The sequence below is a fragment of the Alnus glutinosa genome, chromosome 12 (genome assembly GCF_958979055.1).
Source record: "Alnus glutinosa chromosome 12, dhAlnGlut1.1, whole genome shotgun sequence".
NCBI lineage: Eukaryota > Viridiplantae > Streptophyta > Magnoliopsida > Fagales > Betulaceae > Alnus > Alnus glutinosa.
Window position 1 is genome coordinate 18,467,135 of NC_084897.1, and position 20,886 is coordinate 18,488,020.

A 20,886-nucleotide genomic window follows, 5' to 3' on the forward strand; every position below is an offset into this window, starting at 1 on the left:
GATTTTAAAATGTCAGAAACAAGTCAAACCTTAGGAAATCACAAAAAGGGGGTGGAGAGTTAGGTAATCTCCTAAAGTGAAAATCCAACTCTCCAAATCACGATGTAAAATTAGATGAATATAATTATCTTGCTTGGACGCAATATGCTCTTTTATATATTAAGAGATGAGGAAAAATGGGATACCTAAATGGTAAAATTCAGGAACTGATAGACAATACTACTTATGATAAATGGGAAGCAGAAAAGTTCACTATTATGTTGCGGCTGTTACACTCAATGCAACCAGAGATTAGTCAGGTGTACTTGTTTGAGTTGTTTCTCAATATTGTGAAAGAAATTTGGGATGCAATAGCTCAAACTTATTTCAAAATGGAGAATGCAACAAAATCTACGAACTCAAACGTCGGATTCGTGGAACAATTCAGCAGGGCCGGCTCTTCCACTAGGCGGATTAGGAGACCGCCTAAGGCCCCCAAGTGGAAGAAGGCCCCCAATAACATAAGTTTGTGAGAAAAAAAAATAAATAAATAAACAAATTAAGGCCTCTGCAAAGAAAGAATAAGGCCCCATCCTAAACTCCTGATTAACAAAAAAAAAAAAAAACGAATAAGGCCCCATAAATAAGTTTGTAGAAAGAAAAAATAAATAAAAAATTAAGGCCTCTACAACGATTTTGACAAAATAAATGTTCATTATCTCTACTTGGAGACTCTTAAACTTCCATAGAAAAATCAATAGTTAGGGGCTCAAGAACACAACATTAATACCAAAAAAAAAAAGTTAATTATCTCTCACAAAAAATCAATTGCCTAGGAACACAACAATTCCAAAAATCAATAAATAAAATAGTCCATTATCATACAGGAAGGCTCTAGAACTCCGGCATTTAAGAACAAACAGTCATGCGACTCATGCCAAGGAAGACATTTTACTTTAAAAAAAAAAAAAAACACATACACAAATCTTATTCTCTAAACAATCTCCATAAAAGTACTAAAATCACTCTATGAAATGCTCTACAATCCTCCGGCAGTTAAGAGGTAGAATGCCCAAGACCACCGCTAGGACCTCATAGCTTGGCTATCAACCAACCAGATCTCGCGTTCGGCTTTTGCCTCTCCCTCCGATAATCACTCACAGCAACCATCAGCCTAGATTTGCTTCGGTTTTCTTTTTGTTTCTAATAGTCTAGTAGTACTAATCTGTAAGGCAGCACCGACACCAAGAGATGAGACAAGAATGCAAGAGCCCAGATGTGTGGTTGTGGAATACTTTTTTCATTTTTATTTTTTTTCATATAAACGTGTGGATGTGAAGCAACCACATGTTTTATTTATTTTGTTTTTTTTTTTGTTTTTTTTTTTGTTTTTTTTTCTGTTTCGGTCATTGGGAGTCAAAATTTGGGCTATACTTTTTTTTTTTTTTCTCTGTTATTTCAGGTTTCATTTTTGTCAAAACAAAAACTAAGTAGTCTTTATAAGACAAAAACAAAAACTTGAGTAGATCAATTGTGTTGTGCCTCTCAATGCAAGATAAGTTTGAAGAAATTTTCAACCATCAATAGGAAATAATATAAATTTATTTTGAATAATAATATTGTTTAACCAAAAAATAATAATATATTCTTTTATTTTGGTCTTTGCTTTTTTTTAGGTTCAGGGAATTAGATGATTTTAACATAAAGTGAAGTTGGAAAAGATGTTTGATAAATCAGGTTCTATTGTTCTTTTATTTTAATTTTATATCATGGATAATGTTCTTTTATTTAGAAATAATATTTGTTATAAATTTTTGCTAGAAATATACCTTTGAATATATAAAAAACTACAAAAAAAAAAAAAAAATAGAAGAATAAACAAATTAGCTGAAACTCAAAATAAATTATATAGATTTGATACTAGCAATATAATATTGAATCTCAATAACTATAAAAATAATTTTTAAATAAAAAAAACTAAAATCTATATATATAAAGGCCTCATTTAAAATTATCGCCTTAGGCTCCAAATATATAGAGCCAGCCCAGCAATTCAGTGTGAATGGTTTGTAGCAACCTACTTTCATCAGCCTTGTGCATTATGGTGGGAGCTGGATCACTATCAAATCTTTCAGGATGCATGTGCTGCCGATGCTTGTTAAATTTCAGCAATTGGTAGAAGATGGTCAGATCTATGAATTTCCTGTAGGTTTGAATTCCAAATATGAACAGGTTCGTATCAAAATCTTAGGAAATGAGCCTCTCCTATCTCTTCAAGAGATGGTCGTCTATATTCATTATGAGGAGAGCCGTTGAGGTGCTATGCTCCATTCTTCCTCCCAGGAGCTATCGGCCTTGGTGACTGCATCCCAACATAAAGGAAAAGGTGATTATAGGAGTCATGGAGGCAAGACAATGGATGCTACCCCAGATGAGAGGATAATTGTTTTGTGATCATTTCCATAAACCATGACATACTTGAGACTTGTTGGCGACTTCATGCCCGGCCTACTCATGGTAGAGGAGGTTGTTTTGGGGGTGGGACCCGGCCTTTGGCTAATCACTCTTCAACAGTTTACCTGACTCCTATACCAAGCTCTTTCACTTCTGCCACCGGGATTCTCACTCAGGAAGATCTAGGAACACTCCGTCAGCTTATGTCACAACTAGGACCATTTACCACTACATCCTCCTCCTTTGCACATTCAAGTAATTTAGCTTCATCTCTAAATGCGACCTACAGTGGGTACTAAATCTGATGGTTCCTGGAGAACAGATTTAGGGACATCTGACCATATGACTAGTTTATCATCTCTTTTCTCTACATATAATCTTTGTTTAGACAGGGAAAAAGTTAGAATAGTTGATGGTTCTTTATCATTTGTGTCTGGAAAAGGTTCAATTCCTGTAACTCCATCTATGTCTTTTGCATCAGTTTTACATGTACCCAACTTGGCACATAATCTTCTATCTATGGCTCGCATTACAGCTGATTTGAACTGCCATGTGATTTTTTTATTCTCATTATTGTTTCTTCAAAATCTAGTCATAGGGAAGATGATTGACAGTGGTAGCTTGAAAGATGGTCTTTATATGTTAGACTCTTAACTCAAGAAACCTGGCTAGCTTAACCATGCTTACCACATCACACGAGTCCATGACTTAATGACAATAATTTTGCTTTGGCTTGCAAATTGGAGCATCCTTCGTTTTATTTGTTACAACATCTTTTTCCTTTGTTCTCCCAAAATAATGTTTCAAAGTTCCAATGTGATACTTGTGAATTGGCTAAACATCATTTTGTGTCTTTTCCTGCTTGTGGCAATAAGAGTACTAAACCTTTTGTTATTGTTCATTCAGATGTTTGGAGTGCTATTGTCGTCTCTCAATCTAGATTTTGTTGGATTGTTACATTTATTGATGATTATTCTCGCACAACTTGGGTTTACTTGATGAAAGATAAAAGTGACGTTTCCTTATGTTTTCAGATATTTCATAAGATGGTTCATACCCAGTTCAATGCCTCCATTAAAATTGTTCATTTTGACAATGGAGGAGAATACCTTTCTAATGACCTATGATCATATCTTAATGACCATGGCATTATTCATCAAACATTTTGCATTCACACTCCATAACAGAATGGGGTTGATGAATGAAAGAACCAACACCTCCTAGAGTTAACCCATATATTAATGATATTCATGAATGTTCCTAATACCTACTAGAGTGATTCATTACTTATTGTTGCGTATCTTATTAATCGAATGTCGTCTCATGTTCTGAATTTCAAGATACCCATTGATATTTTGGCACCCACTTTGTCCTCTTCACTATTTGTTTTGCCTCTAGGAGTCTTTGGTTGTGTTTGCTTTGTTCATCTTTATGGTCCATCTCGTGGGAAATTAGATCCTAGAGCTCTGAAGTGTATATTTTTGGGGTATTTGCTCACTCAGAACGGGTATTAAATATTATCATCCCCCTTAAACAAAGCGTTTTGTGTCAATGGATGTGGCATTTTTTGAATTCCAATCCCTAGTTTTCTACTCTTAAGACTTCTCTTCAAGGGGAGACATGTAGTGAAAAGAAGTCCTCGACAAATCCAATAGATCCTTTACCTATACCTACCACTTTAGCATGACAAGATGTTCTAGAATGTGATGTTCTGCATTCAACTATTGGTGAGCAGGGTGAACCACCGGTGGAAGAGTTAAGAGTATATTCCAAACGTCAGAGGAGTAAAACCATCCTTCATTCTCTTAGCCAAAAATCGACTGCTCAATATATAATCTTAGATTGTTTTGTAATTCTGCATACATAACATGTATGGCAGTAGTTGTATTTATAGAAGAATCCGAAACATCTAGATAATCACTAGATGTGTTTTACATGAAATAAACTATCTATCTAATCTGAACGTATAGAGTCCTAGTAGATTACATTCACAACTAGTCTAGAGTTAATCTAAATAGAAGTCTAACTAGAAGAGTCTTTGTTTAACTCTAAAGCTTTATCAGAATCCTTATTCAAGTCTATAGCATTATCTTTAGCCGAATAGGATTCTGATCCAATATGCCCCCTCAAACTTGACGTGGGAGGATGCACGTTGAGGTTGGATCGTAGCATCCTGAACCGGACAGCAGGAAGAGGCTTGGTGAGGACATCAGCCAGTTGATTGATAAGTCTTGAATTATTCGATTCAAGACCCCTTAATTTTCATTTTTTAGACCTAGTTCTTGTTGTATATATAACATGTTGTTGTAGTTTTTGTGTTTTCTCTTATTTTCAGGTCTTAATTGAAATCTAATTCAAAACACTTGAATTAGACTTGGAAATACATCAAGAGTATTTTAGTCATTTCCAGAGTTCGAGATTGTTCCTGGGAGCTGAAGAATTGGTTAAGGCAATTGGATCGATCGAAATAAAAGTAGATCGATCGACTTCGCGTCTTCCAGAAGGTCAAGATATTTCCAAATCTTTGTGCGATCCAAATTGAAAGTTGAGTTTAATGGACAGAAATGGACGCCAACCAGCTCTGTTTGTGCGGCTAGAATTAACTCTTGATGGTCTTTTGTAAATCCAATTCTCTATATATATGAGATAAGGGTTTAGGTTAGGATATGCATCTTTTGGGGTTTGTTCGGATTTTCTCAGGTGTATCACTTTAATTTCTCATGTTTTCATTTCCTTTAATGCATGTTTTCTGGGCTTAGTTCCAGAGAGCTTGTCTCCTTTCTTTTTCTTCTTTGTTCTTGATGTTCTAGCTTAGGTTTTTCTCCCTTTTTGTAATCCGAATTTCCTTAGTTTAATATAGTTGTTTTTAATTCATTTCCTTCTTGTTTCTTTACTGTTTTCCTTTAAATTCATGCTTAGATTAGATTCAATTCATGTCTAGCTAATTTAGTTCTTAGGGTTTGATCCTAATCCTATCCAAAACCGTGTAGTGTTCTTGATGTTCTTAGGATTTTCTAGATGTGTTTGATGATTGTTGAGGGCTAGAGGATATCAAAACCCATGCTAAAAGGTTTTGGTATCAAGATTGCAATCTATTTATTCATGAAAAAGAGTTAAACTTGTCTATGAGTTTTCTTAGATTTCTTGAGTAAAACCAACATTCTTAGAAATAAGAATGATGTCTTTTGTAATAGTTCTATATGACTTGATGTATGACTACCTATTAGAGTCACCTTATAGGGTATGCTGGGGAACACCGATCATTTCATACCTTTGGTAGTATAGAATGTCTTTCCATTGTAGTTTAATCTTTACATGGAATAGATTGGTGTGAAACTAGATACCTTATCATTGTGGCCTAGTTAGGGTTTTCGTATATCTTGTATGGTTATTGGGATGTGTTTTAGAGTAGTAAGCTAGGGAGCATTAGTCACTCCACACCTTTGGTAGAGTAAATGTTTTTCAATTATAGTTTAATCTTTACGTGGAGTAGATTAATGTAAAACTAGGTGCTTTATAACTACGTCTTAACGAAAGTATTTTCGTGTCGAGGTCGTCGTAATGGTTGACGCCCATTACGCGCTCACATCAAGCATGTTAGGAAGGTCCATATAGACTTTAAGCATTTCATTGGTGGAGGATTGGATAAGATCAATACCCTAAGTTTTCTCTTAGTTTGTTTTCAATTTCCGCTTTCCTTTGCCTTACTTGTTGTAGCTTCAATTCTACAACCTTTACTTTTATCTTTACTCTTAAGTTAAGTTAGATATGTTCCTTTAGATATCCTATTACGCAAAACAACCAATAATCTCTGTGGTTCGATCACCCTTACTATAGTACAATCGATACCTACTATTGCGAGTGGTAAACTTATAAATTTAAAATCTACGTAGCCGCTTGGCGCGCTACCATTGATCTTTTCCAGAGATGAAGCAAACATCAAGAAGTTTCTTAGCAACCATATCTCTAACAAAATGATAATCAATCTCTATATGCTTTGTTCGTGCATGATAGAGAGGATTAGACGTGAGATATGTGGCGCCAATGTTGTCACAATGTAGAACTGGTCGATGTGGAGAAGTAACACCAGGTTCACTGAGTAAAGACTGAGTCCATGCTAATTCAGTTGCTGCATTGGCCACTGCTTTGTACTTGGATTCAGTACTTGAGCGAGAAACAATTGGTTGCTTCTTTGAGCTCCATGACTGAATATTGTTACCAAGTAAAACACAATAACCGAAGGTGGATCTTCTATCATCCGGACAACTTGCCCAATCTAAATCTGAGTAAGCTGTGAGCTGCTTGGAAGAATTCTTGTAAATGCAGAAATAATGAGAGATTGTAGACTTTAAGTAGCACAAGATGAGCTTCATTGCTGACCAGTGTGATTCCCTAGGATCTTGCATAAATTGAGAGACCTTATTTACGGCATACGCAATATCAGGTCGAGTAAGATATAGATATTGAAGAGATCCCACTGTGCTTCGGTATAAGGTCGGATCTGTGATAGTTGAACCTTCAAATCTACTAAGTATGGTAGAGGCGGACAAAGGAGTAGAAATCGGCTTTGCAAGCAACATATTGGTCTTAGTGAGAAGATCATTGATGTACCTTTGTTGTGAAAGATGAAGACCATCTTGATGCCATGTAGCTTCAACACCAAGGAAAAAATTGAGTCGACCGAGATCCTTGAGTGCAAAAGAGGAGTGAAGATCATTGATGAGCTGAGTGATTACCATTGAATGTGAGCCTGTAATTATAATGTCATCAACATATATGAGCACAAAGATGGTGATGCCGTGAGCTTTGTAAATGAACCAGGAGGAATCTGATTTGGAACTAGTGAATTTCAGATCAATCAACCGAGCACTTAGCCGAGAAAACCATGTGCGTGAGGCCTGTTTTAAGCCATATATAGCTTTGCGAAGTTTGCACACAGCTGTTGGATATTGAAGATGCTAAAATCTAGGAGGTTGAGCCATTTACACCGTCTCTTGAATAACACCATGGAGGAACGCATTACTAACATCTACTTGCCGAATCTCCCAACCTGTAGAAACAACTATGGAAAGCACAGTGCGAATGATGATCGATTTAACAACTGGGCTATATGTTTCAGCATAGTCAATCCCAGGTTGTTGGTGAAACCCTTTGGCTACTAGACGAGCCTTGTACCGTTCGATGTCCCCATTTGGCTTCCTTTTAATTTTGAAGACCCATTTTGATCCAACTATGTTCATGGATGGGGAGAAAGGAATAAGAGACCATGTTCCATTTTTTAGAAGAGTATGAAATTCAGTGTACATTGCTGTACGCCATTTCGGATGTTTGTTGGCTTGAGAAAAACAAGTGGATTCATCTTTATGTGCAGCTATGGAAGCAATGAGAGCTTAAGGAGGTGGATACTTCACTCTTCCATCAGTAAATGTGTAAGATTTGTAAATCTGATTATGAGACCGTGTGGTCATGCCATGGACTCGAGCTAGAAGGACTGACACAAGGAATCGATAAAGACGAAGGTGTTTGAGGAGGAGAGGAGACTCTGTGTGGTGATAAAGTTAAGAATGGAAAACTGTTTTCATTGAAGACAACATGTCTTGCAATGTACACTCTACCGGATGGGATATGAAGACATTTGTAACCAAGGTGGTTTTTGCTATAGCCAATAAACATGCAGGAAGAGGATCGGAAGGAGAGTTTTGAAGATTGATATGGGCGGAGGAAAGGCTAGCATTCACAACCGAATATTTTTAAGTATTTGTAATCTGGAGTGAGGTGAAAGAGACACTCATATGGGGACTTTTTCTTTGTTGCTTTGGAAGGAAGACGGTTTATGAGATATGTGGCTATTTCAAAAGCTGTGTCCCAAAAGGTAAAAGGAACACTAGCAGTAGCAAGAAGAGAGAGACCAGTTTGAACGATGTGACGATATTTTCTTTCAACGGTTCCCATTTGATGATGAGTGTGAGGACAGCTTAGGCGATAAGAGACTCCCATGGAATTGAGTACAGTTTGGAGTGGACAAAATCGCCACCATTATCACTTTGAACAGATCTGATTTTAGTATTAAAGAACGTTTCAACAAGTTGTTTGAAATTTAAGAAAAGTTGCACTCACTTCAGATTTGGTAACAAGAGGAAAAAGCCAAGTATATTTACTAAAATCATCAACCACACTTAAACAAAATTGGTTGTTGTTTACAGAGGTTGTGGAGGCAAGGCCTCATACATCAAGAAACAACAATTGAAGAGGTTTATTGGAAATAGAAGGAGAATAGCTAATATGAAAATGATGACTCTTGCCCTATTGACATGGAGAGTAAATGGAGGAAGACTTTGATGGAGACACGGGCAAGTTTTTGGACTGAACAACTTGGTTGACAATAGGAGAAGCAGGATGACCAAGCCTGAGATGCCACTTATCCAAAGAAACCTTTTCACCAATGAAGGCAGCAAGAGAACTGGAAGTTGAGGTAGCAAAGGATGGCCACGGATAGAGACCGAGTTTACTTGGGCCTTGAAGGAGGAGCTGACGAGTTCGAAGGTCCTTAACATAGAAACAAGTAGGATGAAATTCAATAAAGACATGGTTATCACGTGTGAATTGATTAACAGAGATAAGATTTTTCTGTATTTGAGGAACATGAAAGAGAGAAAATAAGTGAAAATTACGTGAGGGGGTGGGTAAGAGTCCACGACCGAAATTTGAGATATGCAAACCTTGCCCATTGCCTACTTGAATTTGATCAGTACCCATGTAGTCCTCAGCATGCATGTTGAGGTTGGAGAGTTCATTCGTGAGATGAACATTGGAACTGGTGTCATGATACCATTGTGGATCTGATGCAGAAGGGGCAAAAACTAGGTTGGCAGTCAGTGTTGGATTTTCTGCCTGATATCCTTGCTTGAACCGAAACCAGTAGGTTGCAGCCGTGTGGCCTTGCTTGTGACATACCTGACAGATTGGACACTGGGACTGTCCCGAGCCATAGGAGTATTGCGAAAATGATCCTCGACCACGGCCACGCCCCCTACCACGAGAGAAATTGAAGTTTCGGTAGCCGAAGTTGTTGCCACGATTGTTCCTCGGATAGAAGGGGCTTTGTCGTTGAGCTGCGTTTGCTGTGGAAATGTTCAGTTCAAGGGCTGCTTTGTGGGTCTCAAGGCGTTGCTCATAGGACAACATGTAGCCATAAAGATCCGTGAGAGGGATGGAGTCTTGTCTTGTAGTAACCGAAGTGACAAGCGGGTCGTAGTCGGCACCCAGGCCAACAAGGATGTGGGAGATTAATTCTGAGTTGTCGATGGGTTTGCCAATGGCAGCCAGGAGATTTGCAAAGCCTTGTGCTTTTTGAAAGTAGGCTGAGGCAGATTGAGCGCCTTTCTTCAGGTTGGAGAGCTGCTGCTTGAGTTGTAGAATTCGGGATTAAGATTGAGCAGCAAAGAGAGTCTCCAGGGTGATCCAAACTTCACGTGATGTAGAGAGACCGATTACATGAGGTAATATTTCCATAGACAAGGTGGAGATGATGGTGCTGAAAATCATCCGATCTTGATGATACCAGGGTAGATGGGCTGGATTGGTAACAAGAAGACCTGAAGTGCTGTCGGGGATAAGCTTGGGAGGCTGCAGAATAGTTCCATCAACATAGCTGAACAAGTTTTGTTCTTCTAAAAAAGGAACCATAAGAAATTGCCAGAGAATATAGTTTTCTTGGGTGAGTTTTTCTGAGATATGGTGATAGACATTTTGAATAGGTATTGACGCTGCAGGGGAAGCAACGATGGTGAAGATAGGTGGAAGGTTGGAGGCTTGAGTGGAATCGGTTTTAGATGTTGGGATAGCCATTGGCGTTTGTCATGAAAGGCTCTGATACCATATATAATCTTATATTGTTTTGTGATTCTGCATACATAACATGTATAACAGTAGTTGTATTTATAGAAGAATCCGAAACATCAAGATAATCACTAGATGTGTTTTACATGAAATAAACTATCTATCTAATCTGAACGTATAACTCTAGAGTCCTAGTAGATTACATTCACAACTAGTCTAGAGTTAATCTAAATAGAAGTCTAACTAGAAAAGTCTTTGTTTAACTCTAAAGCTTTATCAGAATCCTTATTCAAGTCCATAGCATTATCTTTAGCCGAATAGGATTCTGATCCAATACTCAATGCAAACGAGTTAGGCTCTCAACATCCCATATCTAATTTTGTTTCGATTCCAAAATCTTTCATTGTCTTATTGAACATTTCTTTCTAAATTGTTGTATGTGTCCGTTCCCCAAAGTGTACAGGAAGTACTTGGGGATCCAAAGTGGAGGGAAGTGATGCAAAATGAGATGAAAGCCCTTCATAAGAATACCACATGAGACCTAGTTGAATTACCCAAAGGAAAAAAAGGGCAATAGGATGCAAATGGGTGTTTACAGTAAAGTAAAAAGCTAATGGGCCAGTAGAAAGATACAAGGCTAGATTGGTTTTGAAAGGTCTCACACAGACCTATGGAATAAACTATAAGGAAAAAATTGCTCTAGTGGAAAAGATGAATTCTACCAGAGTCTTACTCTCGTTGGCAACAAACTTAGATTGGCCACTTCAGCAATTTGTTGTGGAGAATGCATTTCTATATGGAGATATAGTGAAAGAAGTATACATGAAAGTTCTTCCTAGAATTCAAGATTTTTCTATCAATAGTAAAGTGTGTAAGCTGAAAAGGGCACTATATGGGTTAAAACAATCTCCAAGGACATGGTTTGAACGATTTTCCCGAGCCATGTAGAAATGTGACTATGGACTATAAGCAGAGTCAGGTTGATCATAGACTGTTCATCAAATGTTCCTCACAAGGAAATGTAATAGTTCTAATTGTTTATGTGGATGATATAGTACTAACTTGGAATGATGATGAAGAAATACAAAAGTTAAGAAACTATCTCGCTAACGGGTTTGAGATAAGGGACTTTTTAAAGTACTTTCTAGGAATTGTGGTAGCAAGATCGCGACTAGTTATATTTGTTGCCTAGAGGAAATATGTTCTTGATCTACTAAAGGAAACAGGAATGCTTGAACTCAAGGTTGTAGACAACCCGGTAAAACAAAATAAGAAGTTAGAAGAAAGTGATGAAAAGGGCTCCAGTGAATAAAGGTGGATATCAACAGTTGGTTGGCAGGTTAATCTATTTGTCTCATACCTATCCAAATATCGCCGATGCAGTTAGTGTAGTGAGCCATTTTATCCATTCACCATGGGAGTCTCATATGGAAGCAATTTATATAATTCTTTGCTATTTGAAATTTTCACCATGTAAAGGGTTGTTATACTCTCGTCAAGGTCACATAAAAATAGAGTCCTTTACGAACGCGAATTGGGCAGGCTCAGTTACAGATGGAAGATTTACTTCAAAATATTGCACTTTGTGAAAAGAAATCTAGTTACCTAGCGCAACAAGAAATAGTCAGTGGTTGCTAAATCAAGTGCAAAAGCTGAATTTCGGGCTATGGCACAAAGAGTATGCGAGTTATTATGGTTGAAAATACTATTGAAAGAACTTGGATATGATTCTAAAGACCCTATGATGTTGTATTGTGGCAATAAGGCTACAATTAATATTGCTCATTATCCATGATGCAATCAAATATATAAAAAAAAAAAGGAATAAAAGAAAAGGATATGGGCTACTTCGAGAGAGTTGTGATCTCCAATGGCTACTTCAAAGGAGCCATAACCTCCAAAGACATCAAAAGATGTTCTAGGGTTTTTTATAATAATTCAGCATGCCATTTTATTGATTAGGGTTACACTTATATAGGAGACGGCTAGGTCATATAACATAACCATTAAGTCTAGCCGTCATAACATAATGTAAGAAAATAAACTAAGAAGGAAAGAAACTAATGGAAAATACATTCCTTATTAGCTAAAACACTTAGGGAAAAAATATATGGAGATTATACTCTTTATTCACTGCTATATTGGGGATTCGGTACTGTCACATAAGCCCTAAAATTCTGAATGTATCATCCCTCTTCCCTAATATCTTCCTTGTCCCCAAGGAAGAAATCCGGAACTTGAACTTAGACCATGTCTTGATCTTCCCATGTAGCTTCTGCCGGGTCAAATTTCCTGAACACAAGCCTTTGCATAGAGCCGGAAGATTCTTTTTGATATATCTCTATAGCATATGGGCCACGATCTCTAGATATGGCAATTTGGTATGTGCAATCTCCTTGTTCAGTTTCTACCTAAAAAGGCGAAACACCACAGAGGATGTATAGGATTACTCCAGCACTCCAAACATCAATTTCTTGACCATACTTCCATTTTAGCACCTCAGGAGCCATGTAGTACAGACTTCCAACTATCTATGTAAACTTGTCAACAGGTTTAAAGAATATTGAAAGCCCAAAATCAATTGCCTTTAAAGGTGCTGTCTCCTTCTTTTTCTTCCTGAACCAAGCAAAAATCACGCCTGGCTCTTCCAACCTTTGCTCCATCCCTTCCTTCTTCTTCACATTCTGTTTCAGCACCCCCCCTTGATATTTTCAGCCCTTTATGGATAGAGAGATAGGACCTCTCTTGGCTTGCCGGACCCATGCTTCAGCTTTTTTGGTTTCGACTCAAGTTGGTTGCTAAGTAGAACCCTGTTGTTGACGCCAAACTACACTGGACTAGCTGCTACAAGAATTCCAGCAACTCCTTCCTTCATAACACGACCATCCGTACTTGAAATATCCCCAGAAAAATCAAGCGGCATCGTGACGTCCTCGGTAGCCTTGACATTGATTATATGGGGCATAAAATTCGTACCAACAAAACTTGCGTTGGACTCTCCCGTTATGGGCAAGGATTGGCTTGTCGGAGAGGTTCGTGGTGGAGAAAAGCTTTCAATTCTTTTCCTTATCTCATCCATCCATTTGCTCGATTTCTCTTTCCACGTGAGGAATTCTGATCGCAGCTTTTCTCACTTTGCTCGTTCTTCTTCATTCCGGAAAAATCGAGAAGACATGGTGATGGTGTAGATCGGAGATTGTTGTAGAAAACAATCAACCTTCGCTCTGATACCACTTTATGCAATCAAATAAAAAAAAATGAATAAAAGAAAATGATATAGGCTACTTCGAGAGAGTCCTGATCTCCAATGGCTACTTCGAGGGAGCCGTGACCTCCAAAGACATCAAAAGATGTTCTAGGTTTTTTTTTTATAATAATTCAGCATGCCATTTTATTGATTAGGGTTACGCTTATATAGGAGACGGCTTGGTCATATGACATAACTATTAAGTCTAGCCGTCATAATATAATGTAGGAAAATAAACTAAGAAGGAAATAAACTAATGGAAAATACATTCCTTATTAGCTAAAACACTTAGGGAAATAATATATAGAGATTCTACTCCTTATTCACTACTGTTTTGGGGATTCGGTACTGCCACGTGTGCTGCCATGTAAGCCCTAAAATTCTGAACGTATCAATCCAGTCCAGCATGACCGTACTAAGAACATTGAAGTTGATAGACATTTTATCAAGGAAAAGTTATGTGGACTCATGGAGGACTAATTTGCACACCTTATGCGAGAACGGGAGAACAACTTGCAGATGTTTTGACAAAGGGAGGGTTCAGTAGCGTCTCTCCATGCAAGCTCTTGCAATTTGGGCATGCGAGAGATCTTTGTTTCAGCTTGAGGGAGAGTGTTTTTTTTTTTATAAGTAAGAAGATTTTATAAAAAGCATAAGGCCCCCTAAGTACACCGGGAGTAATGATTAGGAAACTTACTTAATTCCTAATTAGATTATTCTTGATTTTATTGTCTTTATTCTCATATTCTATTTTATTATTGTTGTAATCTGCATGAACTATATTACCATAATAATCTGTTTCAGGTTTTCTACTTAAGCATGTAGATGCACGCCCAATTTTCTTGGCGTGCATCTACATATTAAGCAATATGGCTATATATGGAATAATACAAGATTTCTTCTCCCCTGTTCCTATTTTCTTCAACTTGGGGTTAGTTTCTTAATGAAAGGACACCCGTCTTTGATTCTTAAGTGATTGCATATTGTTCTTCCTTTCTCTCTCCCCCCAGTGCACAATTGGTACTTTGTTCTTTGCATTGAAGAACACAAAAACAGATTATTATCCAATATAGGGACTTTTTTTCTTTGCATTGGAGAACAAAATGAACAAATGATTACATTTACCTGATCTTATAAAACATCATGGTGTATGAACAAATTATTTGATCTTGTAGGTTGTTGGATTATGTATAAAGTAGAGGGCAACAAGATGCACGAACTTGTGGCATATGAGTTAATGTCCACCAATGACGCGCCAGAAAGGGATCCAATGGATTGGTATGTTTTCTGAGAACATCTAACAACAAATTGACATGCTGTACCCGTAATTGCTGGCTTGCATTAGTCACTGTGACATGCAACATGGGGCATGTGTTTGTGCCTTAACTTTCATCGCAGGGTTGTCGCTTGCTTGCATGTATGTGCTTGATCATTCTTAAGTCCCGTTCCCCCTAACTACTCTGATTAAAATCAAAACAGTACTCGTCCAGCTTATTTTCTTCCAGTTCAAGGATTTAGAATCGTGATTCCCTAACACAGGCACATTCTGGGACCACTACCATTTCCTTCAGAGGATGTTCTCTGTGGAAGGGATCTCATAGCTGAGGAAATTAAAGGGCCCCTCCCTCCACCCTCTTTAGATTTTTGTACTTTTAAGAGTACGATGTTAGTGTTAAGTGTTAAAGCCGTTGTTTTTTTTTTCTTTTTTGGTATTTCAAATGAGTATAATGAGGATATTATTGAATATCAGGAAGAAAGTAAAACAGCTTTCATCTGAATAAGATAAGTGGCTTTCCTTTCTTCAGATATTCTAAATTACTGACATTATCTTTAACTTTTTTTAGGTAAACATAGAGTTCCTTGAAGGTCTTTACTCATTGTCTGCATCCAGATCTTATCAAGCATCTAATGTTTTCTTATTTAGGGTTGTTGAGGGAAGCAATGATGGTGGATCGAGTTGGCACCTTTTGGATAAACAAACTTCTCAGATTTTTGAAGACCGTTTCCAGCGTAGAGCATTTAAGGTTACATCAGTAGGGCTCCTATCCAATGTTTTCAGGTAAAATCTTTTCTGAGAATCAGTTAGAAGACACGTTCATCTTCTGGTCCACTGAAACAATTGTTGTGTTCAACAGGTTGAGGTTTTTGGCGGTTCGAGATATTCAATCGACTTCACGGCTCCAAGTTGGTAGCATTGACCTATATGAAAGAAGCAGTTAATGTGTAAAGACAGCAATTTCCAGCTAAGTTGGCTGATTTTTCCAATTTTCTCCTTGATTTGATGCACTGCTTTTATCACTCTATGATTGGGAAGTAAGAAAAACCAAGGCAAGTGAATGAAGCATCAAAATGCTCTGTTGACGGCTGTATTCATCACTTCTTTTTCGCTCTCAATTTGCAATGTACTGTAAAGCAACTTGCCACATGGTCTTTATTTGTATGTTAGATGAGTATAAATGTATAATATAGAAATACGAGAAGAGCTTTTGACCGCATGATATATTTGCCATTTGTTTAATGGTGTGATTTGAATCCCTCTTGCTCGGCTTTGTCAACTTACTGTAGAACTCGGAATATTGTTTGAACGATTTACAATTTCCATTTTTTTTTATATTGCATGCAAGGATATCCAGAAGAGCAGTGAAGAAGTAAAAAGGTTGAATGAAGACAAATGGTATCCTTCCTTGTATCAATGCAATTATCAACTACATAACCAAGCTGAGAGAAGCCTGCAAGATGACAAGCTTATGGTAACTAGCCCCTTTCTACAAGAATGAACATACACATGTAGCCATATAATCCCTAATTATCAAGTAAATCCCACACATATGGTAAAACTCGTTACCTGCTTTTACTAGCATTATTAGCCTTGGTAGGTTAATGTACATCGTATCAAACTTGGAATTGTATGGTAGTTATGTTTTTTTTTTTCTTAAATCGGTAAATTATTGATATTAACTTGTTATATATGTAAAGTTTTTTCTAACTACATATATAACAAACTAATATAAATAATTCACCGATTTAAGAAAAAAAAAAAACATAACTACCAAAAAAGTAAAAGCTTCATACGATAGACTTCACCGAACGAAGGGCTAATAATGGCAACAATCTTTCACAACCCTTTTCCCAAAACCAAAACCAAAACCGCCCCATTCTACAATCATTTTGTTTGATCCCTTCGAGCCTCGAGGCAAAGTGTTCTTCTTGTATACCGGAGAGACGCTTTAAGCCATTACTGATAAGAAAACTCGTGTAAAAAGATTGAAATTCAAAGAAAGTCGGAGAAGGTGAGGGATTGGTGAATGATCAAGAAAGAGGAGGAGCCAAAATTTATAAGCGGATGTGGGTAGGTGGGAGCTGTCTTTCACGAGGTTGAAAAGCAGGCGTGAAGGTTTGATCCCAGGAATTGCCCTTCACGTGATTGCAACACGTCGTCCTTGGTTCATGAAAGCAGATTTCACTCATGAGGCACGATTCACAGGGGACGAAACCGTCCCCCACCAGGCACTTTTCGCTAAAAAAAAATATTTGTTTTTTTTAACAAGTAACATCAAAACTTACTTTTTGATATTAAAAAAAAAAAAATATATATATATATATATATATATATATATATATATATATATATATATATTTTTAATCAAAAATGCCAGTTGGGGGACTGAAAAACGTCCCCCATAAATCATTTTCCTTCACTCATGCCAGCAAGACCTTCTGCGTTTTTGGAGATTAAAATTCTCAAACAATTATCTATCCAAATAGTAGACGATTTGGGCAGATAATTGTGAGATCTATCTGACTAAATGAGTGATTGAACAACTTAATTTTTTTTTTTTTTTGTTAGGCAGTCTCTCACAATTACCTACCTAAATTGTCTACAATTTGAACAAATAATTGTAGACAATCCTGATCCTAATCCTAATTGGGGTGCATCTACTAACTTTGGTCATAGAGAAATAATTCTTTTCTTTCATATACTTTTTCATATTCTCACTTTTTAAAAATATTATTAAATCTTTAGAATATGTGGATCTCATATGAGATAGGATACATTTACAATTTTCGTGCAATTTTTGTACAACTCTTAACAGTTTTTTTTAAGGTCAACCATTAGATATTTTGGACCCACATGTAGTAAAACAGATCTAATGGTTAGTTTGAAAAAAAGTTAAAAGTTATACAAGAGTTGTACAACAATCATTTCTTATCTCATAGACTCTAAAGATTCAATAGTGATGATGAAATGTGAAAGAATGGGAAAAAAATCAGGAGATGATATATAGCACGTCTCTCGGTCATATATGGGAATTGTGATGCATAATGTAGTCTAACTTTTGGGATTTTTTTCCCAAAAAGAAAAAAAAAATTAGAAAAGTGGAAAAAGGCGTTTTGGTAAAAAGTTTTGAGACGAGAAAAAAAAAATCAAGGAATTGATTGATGTTATATAAAATTTAAATGAATTTTGAATAAATGTGTAAGAAAGGAAGTTGATTTTTTTTAAAATAATAATAATAATAATAATAATAATTAAAAAAAAAAAAAAAAAAAAAAAAAGGACGGCAAAGAAATAAAGAAATGAGAGGAATGCTTTACCAAAGAAGCCAATGTATGAAAGTTGAAAGAGACTTTTTGCTGTTGTTCGGTAGGTGGTAGTCGGGGTGGCTGTGAGGGGGGGAATTCTTTTGTGGAGGGGGGCTTATTTCTCTACCTTTTTCATCTTGATGTTTTTTTTTTTTTTTTTAATCTCTTGTTGCCACTCCATTCTTTATTCATGTTACCAGTTCTTCAAACACCTTTGGGCTTGGAGGGTTGTGATCCACAACTCGAGAATTTAAAAACTCATTTCATGGGCTTTCTTTGAGAGCTAGTTCCTAAAAGCATTAAAGTTACCTCTAATTATTCCTCATAAGAGCATGATAAATGCTTATAAAGCACACAAAATACTCATAACATTTTAATGTGGAACAAAGAGTAATAAAAGAAATAGAGGGAAGTTTAAATATTCAAAATTTAAGTTAAACTTAAATTTTCATTTATTCAAATTGGAGATAAACTTAAATTTTCATGAAATAATTTTCAACATTGAGGGGCCAAAGCCTTCGAGACTTCCAGAGTCGACACGCTCCATTATCGGGATAGAAACTCCATGGGCTCCCACGGAGCCTCCAATTGCCGGAACATCGATGACTAGACCGAGTCGGGTCTCCATGGCTCGGGTACAACCTTGTCCATGAGCGAGCCTCTATGCGCGTCATGTGGTTTAAGTTTGGTTTTTTTTTTTTTTTTTTTTTTTTTTTTTTTTTTCTTGAGCCACGTGGCTTATATTTGGCCTTGAAGAGATCCAAGCCATCAATTGGCTCATCTCCAGTTCTAATGAACTAGAGAGGATTCGAATCCGCATAAAAGGATACTAATATCATTGGGTTTTGAAAAACCCAAAATAAATCCAAAAATGGCGGTATCCAACCATGGGCGCAATTCACAAAACCCATATCATTTTAAATTACCAAAGTTCAAGAGTTATATATTTTGTCAACTGTGGATCATTGCATAAACAAGCTTTGTGACAGTTTACATATTAAGTCGTGGACTTACGTAGTTACTTTTTTATCTTAATTCTCTGTTTCTCTTTTTTGTTATCATCTATTTCCTATATTATGTGTTCTTAATTACATGATAACAGAGCCAAATATGCTAAGTTTGAACCTTAACTCCGTCATTTTATCCCCATTTCAATTAAATATTTCACATATTGAGAATCACCTATTAAAAGGGAGTTTGAACTCACACGTGAGGAGGACTATTAAAGTATTGATTAAATTATTAAATTTACTTCTTCCTATCAACTTAAGCTTTTAGGATAAGTTGTAACAAAATGGCTAAAAGAAAAGAAGAAAGAAAAGAAAATACAACAGTAAGTTTTAGTTCTCTGATACCATGTTAGAGACTATAATTTTGGTTTTTCTCTCTTGCTTTCTTTTAGCCCTTTTATCAAACACTTAATCTGCACATGGCTACTTCTTCAAGTTCGTCCGACACAACTGCACCCACAGCCACTCTCACCTTTTTCTTCTCTGCGCCACCAATAAACATCAATCACATAATTCATGCTAAGCTGACTCGTGATAATTTTTTTGTTTGGTAAACACAACTTCCTTTCTTAATCGGCCATGATCTCCTTGGTTATGTCGATGGTAGCCGACAATCTCCTCCCCCTTCCATTTTAGTCCTAACAAAGGATGGGACTCAATCCTCTGCACCCAATCCCGCATATTAGACATGGGTTCAATAGGATCAACTTCTTCTCTCCATCTTGTCCAAATCAATAGGATCAACTACTTCTTTGCATTAATCTTATGAGATCATTGCTTTGATATTTAAGGTGACTAATTCAAACATGTCGCCTATTTAAGGCCTATAATTGGCCCAATTCCGATCATAGTAGCCGATGCTAGCCAAAGTCGCCAAATTATAAGTTGTCATCATAACAATCGATGTTCCAAATCAGGCTAGAGCAACCATTCTTTTCAGCCCTTTGATATTCAAGATCAAACCTCAATGTATGTGATCTACCATTGGGTTTGCAGGGGGCGTATTAAGAAAAGAGTTGCAATAGCTCAAGAATTAAGAGATGGTTTGTGTAAATTAAATTTATTGACCATTGGGTTTGTAGAGGGCCTATTAAGAAAAGAGTTGCAAGAGCTCAAGAATTAAGAGATGGTTTGTGTAAATCAAATTTATTGTTATTAATGTAAAAGTTGAATTGACGTGTAACATTCAGACTCTTTCTCAACAAATAAAGTCTCTTATACAATTAAATCATGAAGAAAAATATATAGCTAAGAAAAAGCTTTGACATATAGACGTAGGCTATTGGCTGAATCACTTTAATTCTCAGTCTCTTTTTCTTTTGTTCATCTATTTTCTATATTATGTGTTCATACAGTGGCTCTCCATTCGAACTACCAATATGCTGAGAAACATTATATAATGTTCATAGATTGGGACATACTGAAAAAAAAAAAAAAAAAAAAAAAAAAAAAAAAAAAAAGAAAAGAAAAGAAAAGAAAATAAAAGAAAAGAAATTATGCACAAAAAGTATTTCAGAGAACACAATGCATAATGACATATTTATTGACAAAAGGAAAAAGAAAATTGAAATAATGCATAAGACATTCATCAAAAATAATGCATAATGACATAATCAATGATGATAGAAAGGTTGGAGGACCAATCTTGTGGTCTGAAATCCTTTTTGTTTTCTAAAATGTAAATTCTTTTGGTGCATGCTTGAAATTATGAACAATGTTTGGATTCACCGTCTTACTTCTTTATTAGCTTTGGTAACAAAGAAAATTACTGCC

General features: G+C 36.5%; 1 protein-coding gene across 3 annotated transcripts; it reads left to right on the plus strand.

Annotated features, from left to right (window-relative positions):
- The first annotated feature begins 14,473 nt into the window (after positions 1–14,473).
- LOC133851056 (peptide-N(4)-(N-acetyl-beta-glucosaminyl)asparagine amidase-like) lies at positions 14,474–16,107 on the plus strand. 3 transcript variants are annotated; one of them, XM_062287358.1, is made up of 3 exons: positions 14,474–14,797; positions 15,444–15,552; positions 15,655–16,107. In XM_062287358.1, the coding sequence occupies exons 1-3, from the start codon at positions 14,670–14,672 to the stop codon at positions 15,709–15,711; spliced, it is 294 nt and encodes a 97-aa protein (XP_062143342.1). In that variant the 5' UTR covers positions 14,474–14,669; the 3' UTR covers positions 15,712–16,107. The 3 variants fall into 3 exon arrangements, with proteins under 3 accessions (XP_062143342.1, XP_062143343.1, XP_062143341.1); XM_062287359.1 differs by having other exon boundaries at positions 15,444–15,543; XM_062287357.1 differs by having other exon boundaries at positions 14,478–14,797; positions 15,444–15,578.
- The last annotated feature ends 4,779 nt before the right edge of the window (positions 16,108–20,886 follow it).

Bases quoted from the DNA above. Each gene is read 5' to 3' on its own strand.
- LOC133851056 (XM_062287357.1), top strand. From the start codon at position 14,670: ATGAACAAATTATTTGATCTTGTAGGTTGTTGGATTATGTATAAAGTA. The intron at 14,798-15,443 runs GTATGTTTTCTG...TTTCTTATTTAG, and splicing joins GAAAGGGATCCAATGGATTG to GGTTGTTGAGGGAAGCAATG. The intron at 15,579-15,654 runs GTAAAATCTTTT...TGTGTTCAACAG, and splicing joins CTCCTATCCAATGTTTTCAG to GTTGAGGTTTTTGGCGGTTC.